Below are 20,093 nucleotides of genomic sequence, written 5' to 3'. Positions count from 1 at the left end.
TAGCTCGCACTTAGCTAGGCTTCAAATACAATTTTATTTAAATTTAATTACAAAATATATAAAATATTAATAATTTTCTAAAAAGTTCAATATTAAATGAATAGTGAAAAGGTTCGTCTGGATTATATTCGAATTGCAATCCGATCCAATCAGACCTATCAACAAATCTAATGTTGGGCAAGGAGCTATCATCAAAGAACATTTTCAAAATGAAAAATATGCTTGAGGCCCCATAGATTGAGACCCAGAATCTTAAACCCAACTCTTAGGTCTCAACAATGTCGGCTATGGCCCAATCAATCTCACAAAAAAATATGTATATATATACAGCTTAGCAAAACATTAAAAGAAAAGAAAGGGATCGCAACGAGAACGGCTTTGGAAACCCAAGAAAAAGAATACCTTTTTTATTAGTATTTTTCAATTTCATATAAGTATATACAATCATTGCAATTTCAATCATTTTCTCAATCCGTCTTTCTCAAAGGTATTTTCTTTTTCTTTTTCCTAATTTCAGTCGGAAAAAAGGGATTTTATTTGTTGACTAATTGTTCAGTTGAGTTTCAGATAAGAAAAGAAGAGCTGAAATCTTTTTTGATATGAAATTTCTGGGTTCTTCTCTTTATATGTATAAATATATTTTGTAGGGATAGTTGAGCAATTTGGGAATAAAATGGGAGTGAAGGTGGAGCACTGATGTCACTGTTCTGGTTTGTGATTCGTCAACTAGCTGAAATTGAAGAACAAATGGTATAATTCCTTTTTTTTTGATGATTTTGGGATAATTTGATCGTTGATTCTTTTAAGAAAAATAAACATGTTTAATCTTTAATTTTTAGCTGTGAAAGCAATTAGAAGTTAGCTATGCAATATGATTTTTTTTACTGTACTATATATATATATTTGTAATAATTAAATCTTTAATCTAGATAAAAGATAAATCTAACTTTCGCTTAGCTTAGCTTAGTATATTCTTTTTCCTCTTAAATTGTCATACTGAATAATGGGCATGGATGGAGAACTGAGATGTTTTTGTGTCAAGTTTGTATGATTGCAATATGTATTTGAGTTCAAAAGAGAAGTTCCGAAAGGACGAATATCGAACATGTTTCGCTTTACGGTACGGAGTGTTAGCCTAACTCGAAGCAATGTATATAAAAGATGAGTATAGCCAAGATGTAATGTTGAGATGGATGTATTGAAATGCTAGGAAGGGTAGAATTAGAAATGAGCTTACTTGATTCCGAGTTAGGTCTAGAGAAAACTATTTATGGTGATTTGGCTATGTAGGATGTATATCAAGGGATGCGTGCATTAGTTGGATGTGAAATAAGTAGAACTCGAAGAGAGGATGGTGGCTGTAGCCGACCCCAACTATATTGGGATTAAAGATAGTCGGTTCAGAAACTGTCAGCATCGTATTTGTATTGAAATTACAGCATCTTATTTGTATTGAAATATGTATGAGGGACATAGTAGATTACCAGTGAATGGATTATGTTCCAATTTGTATTGTAATGGAATGTATTTATGATTCAAATTGTTTTGTTAACAGGCTACCTCGAAGAAAGTGATTACACGGGAAGAGTGGGAAAAGAGATTAAACGATGTTAAAATAAGGAAAGAAGACATGAATAAATTGGTGATGAATTTTCTCGTCACCGAGGGTTATGTTGAAGCTGCTGAAAATTTCCAAATGGAATCGGGAACTGAGCGTATCCTATAAAGAAGATCAATGCTTACTCTTGTGCTCGCTCTGTTACTCCTGTTCTTCGAGTTTTAGTTTTGTTTTCCTTATTGTGGAACAGCATATATTGATCTTGCAACAATCACGGATCGCATGGCTGTTAAAAAGGCTGTACAAAGTGGAAATGTTGAGGATGCGATCGAGAAAGTTAACGATTTAAATCCCGAGGTAGTATGTTTGATTACGATGCAATGACTTCTGTAACTACTAAAACTCTATTGATCATCACTGATTCATTGTTATTATACGTCTAATATGAAATCTGCTATATGAATGGTAAAAATTTTGATTCAAATGAATAATCCTGTATTTAGTGGTGGCCAAGCAACATTCGATTTCCGATATGAATATTTTTCCAATACTTGCTGTAAAAGAAACTAATATTTTGAAACTATCTTCACTTTCTGGAAATTCATTTCTTTTCTGTAGATATTGGATACAAATCCGCTACTCTTTTTCCATCTCCAACAACAGAGATTGATAGAATTGATTAGGAACGGAAAAATAGAAGAAGCCTTGGAGTTTGCTCAAGAGGAGCTCGCACCTAGGGGAGAAGAAAATGTAACTCTTCTTCATTCTTACTCGAAAACTCTTTTATGAATGCTTATTTTGCTTCTGATTTGGACATGTAACTAGCATTATTCAGTTCTTGCTAAAATGCGGATTTAAAGTATCGATTCTTTTCTGCAGCAAAGCTTTTTAGAGGAGTTGGAGAGAACTGTATCGCTCTTGGCTTTTGAAGATGTTTCAAACTGCCCAGTCGGAGAACTTCTGGACATATCACAGCGACTTAAGACAGCAAGTGAGGTGAACGCTGCCATTCTTACTAGCCAGAGTCATGAAAAAGGTTTGTCTGTTGTTACTCGATACCAACTTTTCTAGGTTTTGTCTTAACTTTCTACAGGGAATGGAACTTAAGTGTGATCGTGCATTTCTTGTTTACAATTACGGATTACCTTTCAATTTTATGCACAACCTACTTAGTTCTTTAGTGGTCTGGCCTTGATACCTGCTTGTTAAATAAAAACGAAAACCAGGAAAAGAAGAATGCAATTGTTTGCTTTGTACATAGTTGACATGATTTAAGCTTTGGGTTTATTTCGCCTGCCTTCGAGAATTAACAAAATCTGCTTAATCTGCATGCTGGAGTTCCAGACCCCAAGCTTCCAAGCTTGCTAAAGATGCTGATATGGGCTCAAAATCAACTCGATGAGAAAGCTGCTTATCCTCGAATAAACGATTTGTCGAATGCCACTCTTGAAGATCCTACGGTTTGAAAGGCTTGCAAGTCATTTTCAGGGAATCAAGTTGCCTTGAACGATCCTCTAGATCGTGACGAACGAAGTGGTTTTATGCTTGTAACCTCTTCATAATGACTAGCTAGGAATTTGTTGGATTTCATTTGCTAAGATGTGATTGATGTTTTATTTTCAGCCTTTGATTGATGTTTACTTTGTTCTTAGGTGAAAATCCAGTCCCCTTAAGCCATTGTACAATTTGCTGTTCATGCATTTATATACCTTTAATGGAGATTCCATTTGACAATTTAAAAAAAAAAAGAAAAAAGGAAGAACAAAACCCTAATTTTTTTCCGAGATTGTGGATATCGAGATTCAAATTTCAAATCTGCATTTCTACATAACTAAATGAACAAACAAAGAACATAAAAGAAAAGCAAAAGCTTTGATTTAAGATTTGACACGAGGAACGTGATAAACACACATGATGTTCTTACATTGTGAGCAATCCCGAAACTGGTTAAGTCCGATCATGTTTGCTTCTAAACCAGTATCTGACCGGCAACAACCATCGTCGAAATTGAGAGCATAACTTGAAGGATCATATTGGAATATGCACTGCTGTTTTCTCTTATGGTTCTTCACAGTTTTCTTCAATGCTGCTTTGGCTCTCCAAAAGAGGCTTTTGCATTGCTTCTTACCATAACTATTCACCCAATCCAAAGTTCCTATGAAATCAACATAAGCTCCCATTCTTTTTAGAACCAAAACTCAGTGATCCCTTTAGGCTAAATGAAGAGGAAGTGGAAAGAGAGGAAGGGATTTTAAAAGGGAGATTTTACGAAGGGTTTGCAGAAGCAGCAATGGAGGAACAATAAAGACAAAGAAAAGGGGAAATTTTGGGGGAATTTCATTGGGATGCTAAAATTCCACCCCAAAAAGACTGAAAGTGGGGGGAAAAAATAGAGATATAATGGGCAGAGAGCCTTTTCCTATGAATGTATTTTCACCATCAGATGACAAGTCTACAACTACTGTCTCTACTTCTCAGTACTCTCTTAATTTATACCCTCAAACTTTAGCCTAGTGTAGAATCTAATCAAGTTTCAAGTGTTGGTAAAAAATTCGGGCTTAAACTCGAATTTGAAATTTGCAACTTATGTAACCATAGGATTTAAGGTCATTTCTCCCATGTTGTCCCCTACAAGAGAGGTATCGATTCAGAAAAATGTCTTGAAACTTGATTATTATAGCTTAATCTCGATATGTAAACATGAGGTTAAAGGACTTTGGGATCCATTGAAACCCTTAGGGGTTAAGCATTTGAAAATGTTTTAGAGCACATAATTTTGATGCCCTTAGAGTTTACCTTCGCCTTACAGAAATCCAAGAGTATTTAAATCCATCTACAAGTACCTAAAACTCATAAAATCACACAACCACCTGGGTTTTAATGGAGATTACAGTCAGGTCTATCCAAGCTCAAGCGGCGGTAAGAACTTCAAGTTTGAACTCGGATTCAAAATTTTCAAGTTACATAACCATGGGTTTAAGGTAATTTCTCCCATGTTGCCCTATATGAAACTTGATCGTTATAGTTTAATTTCAAACACATAATGATCATTAGGGATTAAGCATAAGGGCATATTAATCCATCTCTGCAACTTCATTTCCTTAGTTTTTCCATTGTAAAGTTCTCTCACTAACTTAATTATTGAAGAGTGTTTTAGAGCACAAATTACTTTACACTGAAAAAACCAGAAAAAACCATCTAACTCTATTTTCAAGTCCACTTATTACCGTCGTAAAAAAAAAAGGGAAAAAACTCAAACAAACATACAACCGTTTAGGTTTTAATGGACCCCAAGTCTTTAATGTGCAGCACTTTTGGTATCAAGGTTGTACCAAAAACAATTTCAAATGTGAAAACAAAGCAAAAATTCAAAACCCTACAGTGATGAATCAAAATCAAGAGTAAAAGTTTATTCAGTTATTTGTAGAGGATTGAGGCAATGTGAGTGTTATTGGATGATCTCCTGTTTTGTTGTCTTTATCTTCAAAGTCATTTTGCATTTCTAGATTCTTAATCATATTCCCTTTTGTCTCATTAACAACTCCACTCTTTGATTCAATGTGTTTTTTTCCTACAGTTGGGAATTGCTGGTCCCCTGTCTCAAATCCCATCCTTCTAAGCCGACACAGCAATCTTTGTCCCTAGTTTTGGCTCCTATCCAAGTTGATTGTATCTGTTCCAGTATGGATATGGAAATATAATATTTCAAGACTAAATTATATTTCAAAAAATTATAAAATAGTCATTGAACTATTTGAAAATTTTCATTTCAATCATTGAATTATTAAAAAAGAAATTATTTAAATTACTAGGTTGTTAAGTTCTATTTTAAATAAAAATAAAAGCCTGATTAACGAGCTCCAAGTGATGATTCAACGATTGATATAGTCGATCAATACACACCAATGAGTAGAAGAATATATCTTAGATCCAAGTTGATCTAACAGTTAGTGCTGGTGATCAGAGAAGAAAACTATTTGAATTTTTATTCACAAATTCGTGATGTTCAAAGTTGTTTTATTAAAAAAACAACTGAACAGTAGAAGAGAAGGGGAAGAGGAGCTTCTGATTAGTACAGAGGGTGCGGATAAAGAAGGCCATATAATAACTATTTTAAAAATTTAAACTTACTAATAGTTTAGTAACCTTGGGTGTATTTTTTTTTGAAAGAATTTACTCACATTTTAAATAATCTCTAAATTAGAATAATGAATTCTGACCAATTAATTCGAATTCTTAATTTGACTCTAAAAATTCAAAAACTCGAATATAAAATTAAGAAATCATCAAAAATCTAAAATAATTTAAACTCAAAATATCTCAAATAAACAAGTATCTTGAAATAATCATAACCCAAATTTTAGATTCAAATGAAAAACTAAGGGCTTGATAAATATTATTGATAAATTTGAATCCAAAATAATTAAATTTACTTGAGACTAAGGGCTTGTTTAGTAGTGTTTAAAAAAACACTTCTGACTCCAAAAATACTTTTAAAGAAAATTTGTACTAAACAAGTTGCTTTTTGCTGAAATTTAAGAAGCTAAAACTTTTTAGCTTTTTCTCTCCCAAAAGCCTTTTGGTGTTTAATTACTTTTTCACTCCTCCAATAATAGTATTTTCTCTTTTTTTGTTTCTTGGTGCTTAATTACAAATGTGTTAAAATTATTAATTAAAAATAAATTTTTTAAAAATACTAATTACAAATATTTAATGGTTATATTTAAACATTTAAAATATAGTTTATATATTCTAATTAAATTTTATAATTAATTAATATTTATTGCTTAAAAATATTTTAAATTTATATTGCATATATTAAAATATTAACAACAAGTTATAATAATTTTTTTTATATTCTTACTAAAATATAATAATATTAACTAATTTAAATATTATTTAAATGCATATTTGTTACTTGATAATAACATGTTTAAAATTGACATTTTATTTCTCAAAAGCACTTTTTGACAACAATACTAAATACTCAACTTTTAAACTAAACTTTTCAAAAATACTTTTTCACAACGCTTTTCAAAAGCACTTTTTAAAAACATTGTTAAACTAGAGTTCAAAAATTTAAAATGTGATTCAAATAAATCACAGTCCAAATAACCTAAATCTCTCCCAATACAAATTGAATCTAACACATATCAATGATGAAAATAACAACTATTCATTTCATTTCCTATTATGGGCTCAGGCTAGTTGTCGTGAAAGTTCAGAAAGTGTCAGGTTCTGCTCTGCAACAAACTTTTGTACTGATATTTAAGGCCTGCGGCTATTGCTACATATGAGCATCTCGACAGGTCGTTGAGCTCAATAATTAACGTTGAAAGCTACCATTTTCAAGCTGATGGCAGCTTAGACAATTAGAAAGCCCCTCATTGCATTGGCGTCATGGTGATGGAACACATACGTGATAGGAGCTTGGGAGAAATGGGATTTTCTTTTTTAGGATTTGAATTTAGGATTCAGACGCTTCTGTGTGTCTGCTTTCAAACCCTAAAACTTAATTTACCGATGAAATGATTTTCATGATACATAGTTCTATACCATCGATATTTTGTTTTTCGTTTTTTTGTTCTTCTTTTTAATATTTGTTGAGTAATATTTTATCACATTTTATTAATGAGAACGTTCAGATATTTATACATATTGTTACTGTTTACGACTTGACCCCATTATCCCTAGGACTTATATTTTGAGTGGACTTCAAGTATGCTGGACACTTGTTTCACTCTGGGTTGCCTACTAGACCACGCAGTCTCCTGTCTCCAAGCTCCTGGAGTATATACGAATTGAGACTGCGACCTTCCCTTTGTTCATGTGAACTCTCCTTGCGAGCTGGGTTCGTGAGCTTCCCTCATGGTTTGCCTCACACTCAATTGTCTGGTGGGACCTATTTAGGTTGCAAGATCCTACTTGGATTCAGGCTGATGATCATTGATGTATAACAATATTCATATTTGATGTATTTTTAAATAGAGATGTCAAGATATATGTGTTAGACACTCATTTAGGTCCTTAGAACATAGGTTTTAACATGCATATATTGACGTCAAGTACAATAAGAACCAAGTTTATCTCATATATTCATGCAACCACTGTCAAGAGAAAATATCTAATAAATTTAGAGTTCGAATCCAAATTTTACAAGCTTACTTTTTGTAAATTTGAAATTTAGTCATTTATTTTTATTTTTAGGAATTTAGTCTTTTTATTTTTCAAAATTCATGTCTAAATATTAACATCATTAAAGCTTTTTTTTTGTTAAATTTATTAGTGTGACATTTTGAAATTATAAAAACACTTACTTTATGTAACTAAAAAAATAATGTTATAATGAACATAGATTTAATAAAAGAATTTTAACAGTGTTATTAATTAGATTTGGATTTTTAAAAGAGAAAAGCATAAGGACTAAACCTTGAAATAAAAATATAAGGATTAAATTTTAAACATATAAAAACTATAGGAGCTTAGAGCGTATTTTAACCTTTTACAATTAGTTGTCATTAGAGATTTTAGTGGTAGGGTTTGAGTCTAAGTTCTGTATGCCATGTTTGTTTAAGCCTGGCATAATTTTAAAGTATAAATCTTAACTTTTGACCAATTTCATTCATATTTATAAATAATTAATCTAAACTTTATTTAAGTTTACACCTATTTTTATTAAAATCTTAATTAGGGTTGAGTAAGGAAAATCAAAGAATTAAAAATCAACTCGAACCAAGTTGTTTGGACGGTTTATGGAATGTAAGTTTAAAAATCACTGTTACCTAAAATTGAATTAAATTTTATTTTATATTTTTATATAAAAATTAATTATATATTAAAATAAAAAATACTGAAAATAATTTAGAAGTTCTTTAAAAAATTATTGTTTTTAAGAAGTACTTATGAAAAAAGACTTTGAAATTTTGTCAAATAATATTCAAAAGCCAACAAAGCTCATTATGTAAAAATAGATCTAAAAATCCAAAAAAAAAATTAATGTAGAAAAATCGAGAACCTAATCAAGCTGAATTGAACTAAATTATGATGAATGATTCAAAAACTCAATCAAACCAAACCAATATCACCCCTAATCTTAATAACTTAACATATTTTTAATATTTACATTATAATATTATATATTTAATATAATATGTAAAAAATAACATATTATAAAATTAAAAACCAACTTGTTCAAATGACTCTTGACAAAACTAAAATTACTTATTTTGATTTGTGGCTAAGGATGACAATGGACGGACGGAGCAAATGTTGCTACAATCTATCACCGCTCCACAATTAGCACGCTTTGCTCCATCACTTGCCACGTTTCATTATGGATGTATAATCTTGAAAAATCACTATCACCTCTATAGATGTTAAATGCATCCGTTCTCACCTCACTTTGTTTCTTTTTTAAAAGTAAGTAAATATTTAAACATAATTGTTCAAAAAATTTAAACAAGGAATATATAATTTTTTTCTATAATATGTTTTGACATTTTTACCCTCTTAATAGTTATATATATAATAACTAAATTTTATATAATGGAGTAGAGCGAGATAAGATAAACAATTATTATAAAAAAAAATCATCTCACATGTATTTTCACTTTCAAAATAATCTATTTTATTCAAATTATTCGATTTTTTGTGATTCCTATGTACGACAAGTGATGATGGATGGTAAGATGTGTTGCCATGAACAACAAAAAAAGGTAAGGTCAAAGCCCAATCTTCTCACTTCTCAAGTCCATCTACAGATACAAAGCAGATTAGTTTACTCCTATAGTCTTGTTGAGTCCATACCAAGTATTTAAATTAATTTTTCAACTTTGATTCTGGTCCAATTTTAAAAAAGGTTTTCTTTTTTTTTTTTTGCTCAATGTTAGTTTAATTTAAGAAAGGTAAATTCGAAATTAACTCAGCCCGCTCATGTTTAAAAATAAATTTCTTAAAAAAATATAATGACTAAAAAGATATTTTTTAACACATTAAATATTAAAAAACACTACCATAAATATAATAATTATTTTATTATATTAAAATAATTATATTATATTAAAAAAACATAAATAAATATTTTATTGTATTAAATATAATTTTTAAAATTTTATATTTTGGGTTGGGTTATTTAGTTGGGTAAGTTTTTTTTTTTTAGATTTTGGATAATGAGTTTAATTGTTATTGGATTAGTGATTTAATATAAATATATATATAATTAATTAATATTTTTTATAAGATAATATATTTGGACTAGGTCGGGCCGAGCTCGGGGCAAAAAAATCTTATCCAAGACTTGGCTTATATAGAAAATGAACTTTAAATTTTACCAAAAACCCATTTTGCAGGCATCATATTTTATCTAAATCTTCTCATTTTTGGAACGAACCTTCAAGCTTGAGCAGATGACTCGACCCATAAATAAGTTTATTGAGATCAAGCACCGGTGTAATAGACATGGGCCGATATATAAACAATTACAATCGTCTGTTACCCACATGAATAACAAGTAGGCAACTGCTAAAGTACCATAAATTTTATTTGATGGTATAAATTGAATTACATATATTCATAATTTTAAATTCTAAAATATTATTAATTATTATAAAAATTATTGATAAGACTTGAGAAAAAAAATATATAAACAAGAAATAAAATTTAAAATCAAATAATCACATATAATTTGTTAGTCCAAGAAAGTATTTGATATTATGATTACTTATAAAATTAAAAAGAAAAATACAAATTATATGTAATTTTATCTAATTATTCTAGCATTTTATTTTTGTTAGTTTATTCTCTCTAAGATTAAACATATACCTGTTATTATCATCAGTTGATCATTGGTCAAATATAAATAATCAAAAGGAATAGTATGTAATCTAGTATAAATAATTTATAATAAGCACTATCTAATTTAGCTAAACATTTAGTTTGAGTAGGAAAGTATCTTTCATCAATAAAATTTTGGGATTATTTTAAATGAGATTAATAAAATAACATATAATTATATTTTAAAAAAATAAAAATATATATACTAAAATTAAAATAATATTATTTTTGTACAAAAACAACACTTTGAACTTAAATCATATACGAGCATGTTTGTAAGGCTACAGATTAATTAATTTGAGTGTATTTTTTTTTGTAATTACTCTAATTTCCTCATTCCTTTTAAAAATTGAAAAGTGTAATTAGTATGTTCCAATTACACGCAATTTTGTTTGATCCACTACTTATAGTAGTTAATCAATCATGCCACATATGTGTAACTACAAAACCATTACACTCAAATTTAATTTCTACGTGGCTTTCCAAACACACCTAAAATTTTATAAAACCTTGATTCTTGGTATATGAGTGTTGCTAACCATAGTCGTAAAATTTAGATTCTTGAACCATTAACATTCAATGATTCAACTTATTCGGTAATATCGTCCAATAGTTTGTTTTAATTGATAAAAGAATTCGAGGAAATGAATTGATGTAATCAGTTGAACTAATTGAACCGATTTAGGAGGTGAGTTTTGAAATTATATATATAAAATATTTTAGAATAAAATAAAAAAGTGAAATGAGTATATACAACCGGGTTCTGTTCTTAAAAGCATTTGAAGACTTGACTTTATTATTGTACTTTTTGAGGTAAATGTTGCAATGTGTTTGAGAGAAAATTATGATAAGCATGAATTTCAACATGTAATAATTATTAATAATTACAAAAATGGAGTGTTATGCATTGGATTCCCTTCCATTATTTATTTTCTTACTACTATATATTTACACTTGAAACTTTTTTCTTCTAAATCATCAATTAAAAAATACAGATGAAAAAAATCTTCGGTTTGCACTTGAAAAGCAATTTCGTTTTAACTGTCATTAGAACAAAATCGAACAAAAAGGTTAAATGTAAAGTAAAGATAGAATTAACACACGATTGATAGGTGTTAAAAGTAACATGTTTTTAGCCTCATTCTTAATGCATTTTTGAGTGATTATTTGATGCTAATAGTGAATTTTATGCTCCTAATCCTTTAAATTCATGTTTTTTATACTTAGGAGAGCATTTGGGAGCAAAATGAGCGAAAAACAAATGAAAACCGTAAAATCAAAGCGAGTTACAGGAGCCACACAGGTTGGACCATTCAACACGACCATGTGAGCCATACGGACTGCCACACGACCATGTGGCAGGTCGTGTCGGTTTTGCGATTTGCACTCCAAACAGTGGAAAAACGTAATTTTTAGGGTTTTTCGGGCATTCTAAGACCTATATATGACAAAAATAAGAAGATAGGAGTGAGCCGCCATAGAATACTCAAGAAAACAACTCGAAAAACACCATTGAAGCGGATTCTAAAGCAGATTTCCATCAAGATTGAAGAATGCCTTTTGATTTCTTTGGAGATTATTATGAGTTTCTTTATTTTTTGTGATTATATTGTATTTTGGATGTTTCTAAATACCTAGGGAGATGAACCCTATGGATTCTACCGTTTGATTTTTATTTTATGCAATAAATACTTAGATCTTGTTCTCAATTATGTGTGCTTAATTATTGGTTTAATATTTCCAAACTATTAATCCATGTTTGATATGCTTAAATCAGAGGAGGAATAGACCTTGTTTAAGAGTAAATCTAGCGTAATTGAGTGGAGTTGCATGCAATACTAAAAAAAATGATATAAATCTATCGGATTAGAGTAAAATCTAATAGGGGAATTCATAGATCGAGTTAATGTGATAATAGGAGTTTTAAGTAGAAAGAAATTTCAATTAATCAACCTAGAGTCAGTTGCTCTTATTCTTGAAGAGAGATATTAGCATAATTTAGGTATTTTTACGAATTAAGATACTAAATGAAGAAATTGTGTAATTTAGATTGATAATGAAAGATGAAATCTAGGTAATATAACTTCTTTCCTGGGTATTTGTTTCACTTCTTGGCTGTTAATAGTTTATTTTCCTAAATTGTTCTTTGTCGTGTTCGTAGTTAATTAATTTAGTTAATTTTAGTTTTAATCAATCACCTAAATTTATCGGTCAAATAATATAAATGCAGTAGTTACTAATACTTTTAGTCTTCGTGGGAATGATATCTTTGCTAACCGTAGCTATACTATTAATTGATAGGTACACTTGCCTTAGTCAGATTTTTAGTTGGTTTATGACTACATTAATGATATTTGTTAATATAATTCGGATTCACCAATCCTATTTTGGTGTAGTGAAACCACCCACCATTCATGTTAGTGGACTAACATGAATCTCACTATTAAAATCTACAAAGTCATTCAATATAAAATCTTACCCACTGATTTATAATGAAATAAATTAACTAAAATTTATTTATGCTATAAGTATGAAAGAAAGAAAGAGAAAGAGAAAGAGAAAGAAATGCATGGAATCTTCCTCCTTTAGCCATGAGCTTTGGATCTTGGTAAGAGACTTTTTTCCTTTCAATTTTTGTCGAAATATTAACTTAAGTTAGTAGTTAAAATTAGCCCATTTGTTAGAATTAGCAATTGGTAAGTTTTACCCAACTTGCAATGGATATGCTCATAAAAGTATTGAAGCATGAAACCATGAAATTGATGAGAACTAGGGTTATTTTATGTTAAAACCATGCTAGAAATGAAGTAGACAAAGTTAAGGTTTATATTAAGTGGTTATTAAGGAATTTATTGTTGAGTTATTTGGGGATTAAAGTGAATAAAATGAACGTTGTTGAAACTTAATGCTATGACTTGATAGCTTAAGGCTCCTAGACAATGTATATAGAATTGAATGAAGCGGAAAGTGGTAAGTTGTAATTGAGAATTAGTATCTTGTTGAATTTATGTGTATATCTAAATTTGTGCTCTTATAATTTGCTTGTGGTATGGATTTTGAACATGAATTAAATCGAAAATGAAGAGTAGTTTGTGTATTTGTGTTAAATATGATATTTGAGCTATATAAATATATTGCATTACTTGATATGATTGAGATATGTTTAAAAAATGAGTATATGTGATTACATAGTTGTTGACACCATTTTTTGGATGGAAAACGGGGTCGACTTGGGTTTTGAAAAATGAAAACGAAAATGGGAGTCGCCACCGATCCTTTTTGATGAGGTGTGATCGGATCACCTCGAAAAGTGATTGTTTTTAATAAATGATTTGGATTTTATTAAAACAACAAGTTTGGTCCACGAAATTCAGAAAAACGGGTTCGGGAGTCTGTTACCCACGAGGAAGGATTAGCACCCTCGATACGCCCAAAATTGGTACCTAGTTGATTACTTAATGTCTTAGTGTCGGAGAACTGAAAACTTTAAAGAAATTTAAAATACGATCCTTAAAAAAAACTCGAATGACATGGATTAAAATTCAAGAGGATATTTGGCAATTTGGTTAAACGAGAAAAATCGACACCCAGCACCTTAGGGTATGTTTTCTCAAATTTCCAAATACAAAACATTGTCTTATTTTAAAATTTTTAAAAGGATATTAAGCCATTTGGTTAAACGAGAAAAATCGACACCCAGCACCTTATGGCATGTTTTCTCGAATTTCCAAACGCAAAACATTGCCTTATTTTAAAATTTTTAAAAGGATATTAAGCCATTTGGTTGAACGAGAAAAATCGACACACAGCACCTTAGGGCATGTTTTCTCGAATTTCCAAACGCAAAACATTGCCTTATTTTGAAATTTTTAGAAGGATATTTAGCTATTTGGTTGAACGAGAAAAATCGACACCCAGCACCTTAGGGCACGTTTTCTCGAATTTCCAAATGCTAAATATTGCCTTATTTAGAAAAGTTTTCTTTTTTGAAGTACGATGTTAATATGCATAATGAAATAATAAATATGATAATGTAAATAAACATAATACAAGCAATAGCAACAAAGATAAGTAAAAATGACAAAACAGTAGCATACATGAAATGATAAGTAATAAACAAACAGGATTACAATGCTTTTCAAATGATAATGAACACGTAATAAATAAACCTCAAATAAGACAATAACAACAAATAATGAAAATAAATAAAATTATCAAAATAAAAATAAAATAAAATTTATGTATATATAACAAAATTTGAAAATAGTAAATATATATATAAATAAATAAGTAAATAATGATAATGCATATATATGTGTGTGAATATATTTTAAAAAAATATATATATGGATACGTATATATGAATTATAAAATTTCAAAAAGTAAATATATATATCTATTCATAAAAAATAGAAAAAATATATATGGACATGTATGTAAATTACAAACTATAAGAAATATATATATATGCGTATGTATATTTAAGTTATAAAAATATATATATGTACATATATATTATGAGAATGTACTTACATATATATTAATAATAAAGATAATGAAAGCTAATTAGTTTAATAGCAAAAATATAACGAAAAAGGACTAATTTTGAAACTAGGATAAAGATTCGGGGCCAAAGTTCAAATAAAATGAAAGAGAAAGACCATTCCGAAAACGCACGAGACATGGAGGGACTAAAAAGGAAATTTGTCCTTCTCCTTTAAAACGACGTAGTTTTATAAGGAACTAAATTGAAAACGTAAAAAAATCACAAGGAAAAATTAAAAAACTAAAAGTACTTGATTGGAAAATACTAAAAAAGTGGAAGGGCTAAAATTGCAATTGGCCCTTCCATTGAAAACACGCGGATCCCCCTGGAGGGGGTCGGGTCGCACGCGGGTCGACCTTAAAACAGCGCCGTTTTGGTGCCTGAGAAGGCTGCCCAAAACGACGTCGTTTTGAAAGCCTATTTAAGTCAAGTTTTTTTTTTCAAAACATTTCATTTTCTTCTTTCTCTACAAAAAAACTCAAAAAAGCTCTCAAAAATCCTCTCCTCTCCCCAGAAACCGGCCGAGAGTCCGATCATCGGCCGTCGCACCGGCCACCGGTCGCCGGCGCCGCCGTGCACGGCGGCGGGGAGACCAAAAGTCTCCCCTTTTTCTCCAAATCGTCTCCTCGACCCTCCGAGCACTCCAGCGGTGACCAAAAGGTGAAAAGCTTCTTCCTTTTTTATTATTTTGTTTCGAAAATAAGAAAAGAAATAAAAAATGGAAAAAATATGCAACCTGTTTTTTATTTCTTTTCCTTCAGATCTTATAAAAAGGTTACAAAGAGAAAAGAGCCCCCCAAAATCTCGTAGAAAAATACAGAAAAATCGAGACCCCCTTTTACAATACAACACATTCGGCTTTATAGCCGAAAGAAAAGAAAAAAAGATCTAAGAAAATCTCTCATTGCTACTGTTTTCTTCTGCTTTGCGTGTTTCTTTTCTCTTTGCAGGGAGTTGTTGGCGCGGCAGGGAGGAGGCCGTACGGTGGCAGAGGGTAGGTGGTGCGGCGCCAGAGATTAGGAGGCTAGGGTTTCTCTTTGTTTGTTTAGGTTGTGGGCTGTTAGGGTTAGATTTAGGTGGGTTGGGATTTGGGTCTTTATTGGGCCATCTGATTTGGGTTTGTAATTGGGTTTGTTTGGGTTTGTTTAAGTGTACTGGGCTGATTTTGGGTTAGGTCTAGGTGGGTATAGGGTTGGTTTTATTTGGACCATATTGGGCCCCGGGTAAATTTGGGCTTGTACAATAGTGATATTGCGATGTTATCTATATTGGAAATGAATTAAAACATGTTCTATGTATACATACGTGCAGATATTGATATCACAACGTCATTTATGTTTTAATGTGATTGAATAGTGATTAAAAAGAACAATTCTCTATTAATAGCGTCGAATAGAGTTACAGGTATAGTTGACATGTCACAGGGTCCATTTCAATAGGTGGGAGATCTAGCACTAGTTGCATATCATATTATGATAGTTCTTTAATACCATGGGGATTGAGAACATATCGCCTGCTCAAATATCTTGGGGGTACGAGCGTATTGTGGTGTGATTGGTAGGATCGGTGCATTTATGTCCAATCAGCACTTCAGTGTGTATTTTAGTGTGTTGGTAGATTGATCTGGGTATCAGTTCTCAAATCCAAGTTGGTTAATAGGGGTTGTACTAATAAACGAATGTGAATTATAATTGTTAATTGATTATGTTAAAAAGTATTGAAATAAAGATCGATTCATGTTATATGAAACGAGATGCTAATACCCTGAGGGTGTGTCGATATTCTTGATATATGATTGTGTAAAACGAATACCCTGAGAATGATTTAATAGATGAATAATATGAGATGTTATGTGAATTGCGATATTAATATAGAACTTATTAATATGTGATATTATTATTAATAACATTTCACCTTGACTTATTAAGAGTTTTTTAACTCCACCGACAATGACCGATATTATTGATATTATTATTATTATTATTATTATTATTATTATTATTATTAGAAATTTGCTCCCCAAAGTTAAGATGACCAACAACCAGAAACATTATCATTAAATAAACTATTAAAGCTAATTAGTCGATAAACCCCAAAGTTAAGATGATCAATTTAACAGCTTTTAAGACTTTGTTACAGCAGGCAAGGCTAAAACTTGACATGATCAATTTAACTGAAGCATTTTAGAATAATTACATAGAGGTCCTTAAGCTTTAGTAAAAAGTTAAAAAAGTACCATATTAATGATCTGTTAGTAGATTAACATAATTTTTAACGACAATGATCAATTTGAATAATTATTTTAATTAGAATACTTAAATTGATAAAAAAAAATTAAAGTAATCAAAATAGAAACACTGTTAATTTAGAATGATCTTGGGTATCATTTACCCTAAAAATAATAAAAGATAAACAATGGAATTTTTAAAATTATATTTAGAGGACCTAATTTTTTAAGGTTAAATTTCAATATTTGTGTTTGGAAAAGGTGTAGACTAAGACAAAAGAAAGCATAATTAAAGTAGTTAATGAACCAACTGACAAGCTAAGCTAACCGCTTAATAAAGACAACCATGTTTATGTCAATTATAAAATAAAAATGGATATATTACTGAGTAGCCCTTAAACTTTCCACTTTTTTCTTGACAAACTCTTCTATTTTTATTACACTCAAATAAGCAATTAGATTTTAATTTTTTACTTAAATAAATCCTTAATATACCTAAATAAACTTTTGACAAATCAAATTTCGTTCAAAAGAAAGGTTAAATTAAGAGTAATAGCCAAAAAAGTTCCCGATGACATTGGAGTTTGGGTTAATTTCACTAGACGTCTCCTTATAGAAAAGAGATAGGAGCTTATTTGAATACAATAAAATTATAAAAAGCTTATTTAACAAAAGTAAACTAATTTAAGGATTATTTTGAAATTTAGCCAATATAAATTAACATCTTTTTAAGGAATTTCCCACGTTATTAATTGTTATTGCCGCTAACTTCTCTTCCTTTCTTAATCTTACTATTTTCTAATTCTTTAACACGTCATTTTCCAAATCTAAGAAATTTTATCAAATTAGGTAATTATTTTATTTTTATTGGGATTTTTTTCATTAAATTTGAAGTTAAAAAAATGATAAACTTCATCTTTAAATTTAAAATTTTACAAAATGGTCACTCAACTATTCGAGAATTTTCATTTAAGTCACTAGTCTTTAAAATCGTTGTTGTATGACATTCTTTATTTGCACCGCCTATACCAATTGAAACCTCTCCTTACCCTTCTCTTCCACAGTTTAGTTCCTTTTTCCTGAATCAAATTTGAACGTTGTGAATTTGCGAACTAAAATTCAAATAATTTTCTTCTCCAATCTCTGACACTAACAGCCAAATCAACTTAGATCTAATGTATGTTCTTCTACACATAAATGGGTATTAATTTACCATATCGATTGTTGAATAGTCACTTTGTACTCGATAATTAGACTTTTAAATAGAAAAAATTTAACAACTTAGTGACTTAAACAAACATTTTTGCATTCTTAGGTTCGTCCTCCAAAGACAACAAATAGCAAAATATTGAATATTTGATGTTTGTCGGTTCGTCATTTTTTTTCAAATATCCATTCGGATAATTTTAATTTGATATGGATTTTTGAATATTTATTATTGTATTTTATTTTTATGAAATTAAAAATATATTAATAATATTAATAAAATCAACTATTACAAACATTAAATTCAATTTAATTTAACTAATTAGAGTTAATTTGAAAAATAATTCACATATAAATTGTATATGATGAGATTCGGACCTAAATACTCAAGATACAATAGAGTTGATTCTATTTATATTTAAGATAATGTCCTAAATTCAATAAAATTTATTTATAGGGTTAATTAATCAAAATATTTCATGTATACTATGTACATATTTAATTCTTATTTCATTTTACATTTTTATATTTAAAAAATAATTTAATAAATTGGAAGGATTATATAATTGAAATTTAAATATTAAAAATCTTGATAATAGAGTTTTAGTTCAGTTGACATTATTACTATTGTAGCAATTAGAAATATGTGAATTTGATTGCACTTAAATGCGTATTATTCTTCATTTTATGGGTTTGAAGTACGGGTAATATTAGGAGTTGTATAAAAAATATTTAAAATTTTATAGATTTTTTAAACATGTTTAGATGACCAAAACATATCCAAACTTAGAACCATTTGGTGAAACTTAAATGAGAATAATTTTTTTAAAAAAAATCCATATATATTTTATATAAAGTGAGACTCGAATTTAAAATCTTAAAAAATTTAGATTTCAATTTTACGGTTAAATTCACTCTGCATTGACAAAATTTTATGATTGTTCAATAGGTCATTCTTAAGGGAGAGCATAAGTTGGTTAAGATTGACTTAACTGATAGATTTGATTAAGTTAATTTAGGGCTTAGGGGTTTAAATCAATTGTAGTATCGATATATTTAGTTATGTTGATCAATTATTAATTATTGAATTTTATAATTGAATTGAACTATTTAATCGCCTTAATATTTAATATATTTTTAATTATTTTAATGTATTAATATTTTATAATATATTTATTATCATTTTTTAAAATATAAAATCATTGCATTTAAGTTTATATATTAATTGATTGCATTAATATTGTTCATGACGATGAGTTAAATAAATTAAAATAAAAAATGATTAAAATATTATGTTAGTCCTTATATTTAAAAGTTAAAAAATTAATTTTATTTTTATTTTTTTCAATTTAAAATTCTAGTCGAATCATTATCATTATTGGTAAGTTTTCTAAAAAAGTTTCAATTTATAGCATCATATGCCATGTCACATGAGGATAGTTAAATCAAAATATCAAGTTGACAAATCTTGATTAAAAAAATACTTATAATTTTAATAACTTGATTGATATTTTTAAATAAAATAAAAAAGTAAAAAGACATAATTTTTAACTTTTTAATTAGAAGGGCTAAATCTCAAATTTTGTCAGATTAGAGGGACTAACAACATATTTTAACCTAAAAAATTTGATCAACCCTATCGAATTAAACCGTTAATACGGGGGCAAGAGTAAAGAAGACAATGGCAATTAAGTAAGTTTGGGAATTCCGACAGCAAAAGACAA

The 20,093-nt window shown here is 29.3% G+C and overlaps 1 protein-coding gene across 1 annotated transcript; it reads left to right on the top strand.

Moving 5' to 3' along the window:
* The first annotated feature begins 342 nt into the window (after nucleotides 1–342).
* On the top strand, nucleotides 343–3,243 carry LOC107891790 (protein GID8 homolog). The gene is made up of 7 exons (XM_016816700.2): nucleotides 343–487; nucleotides 648–750; nucleotides 1,556–1,715; nucleotides 1,809–1,915; nucleotides 2,177–2,308; nucleotides 2,438–2,594; nucleotides 2,903–3,243. The coding sequence occupies exons 2-7, from the start codon at nucleotides 697–699 to the stop codon at nucleotides 3,022–3,024; spliced, it is 732 nt and encodes a 243-aa protein (XP_016672189.1). The 5' UTR covers nucleotides 343–487; nucleotides 648–696; the 3' UTR covers nucleotides 3,025–3,243.
* Nucleotides 3,244–20,093: the final 16,850 nt, after the last annotated feature.

Source organism: Gossypium hirsutum, chromosome D09 (genome assembly GCF_007990345.1).
Source record: "Gossypium hirsutum isolate 1008001.06 chromosome D09, Gossypium_hirsutum_v2.1, whole genome shotgun sequence".
NCBI lineage: Eukaryota > Viridiplantae > Streptophyta > Magnoliopsida > Malvales > Malvaceae > Gossypium > Gossypium hirsutum.
Note: the sequence above shows the minus strand (reverse complement) of the source record. Positions and strands in the feature narration are given on the sequence as shown.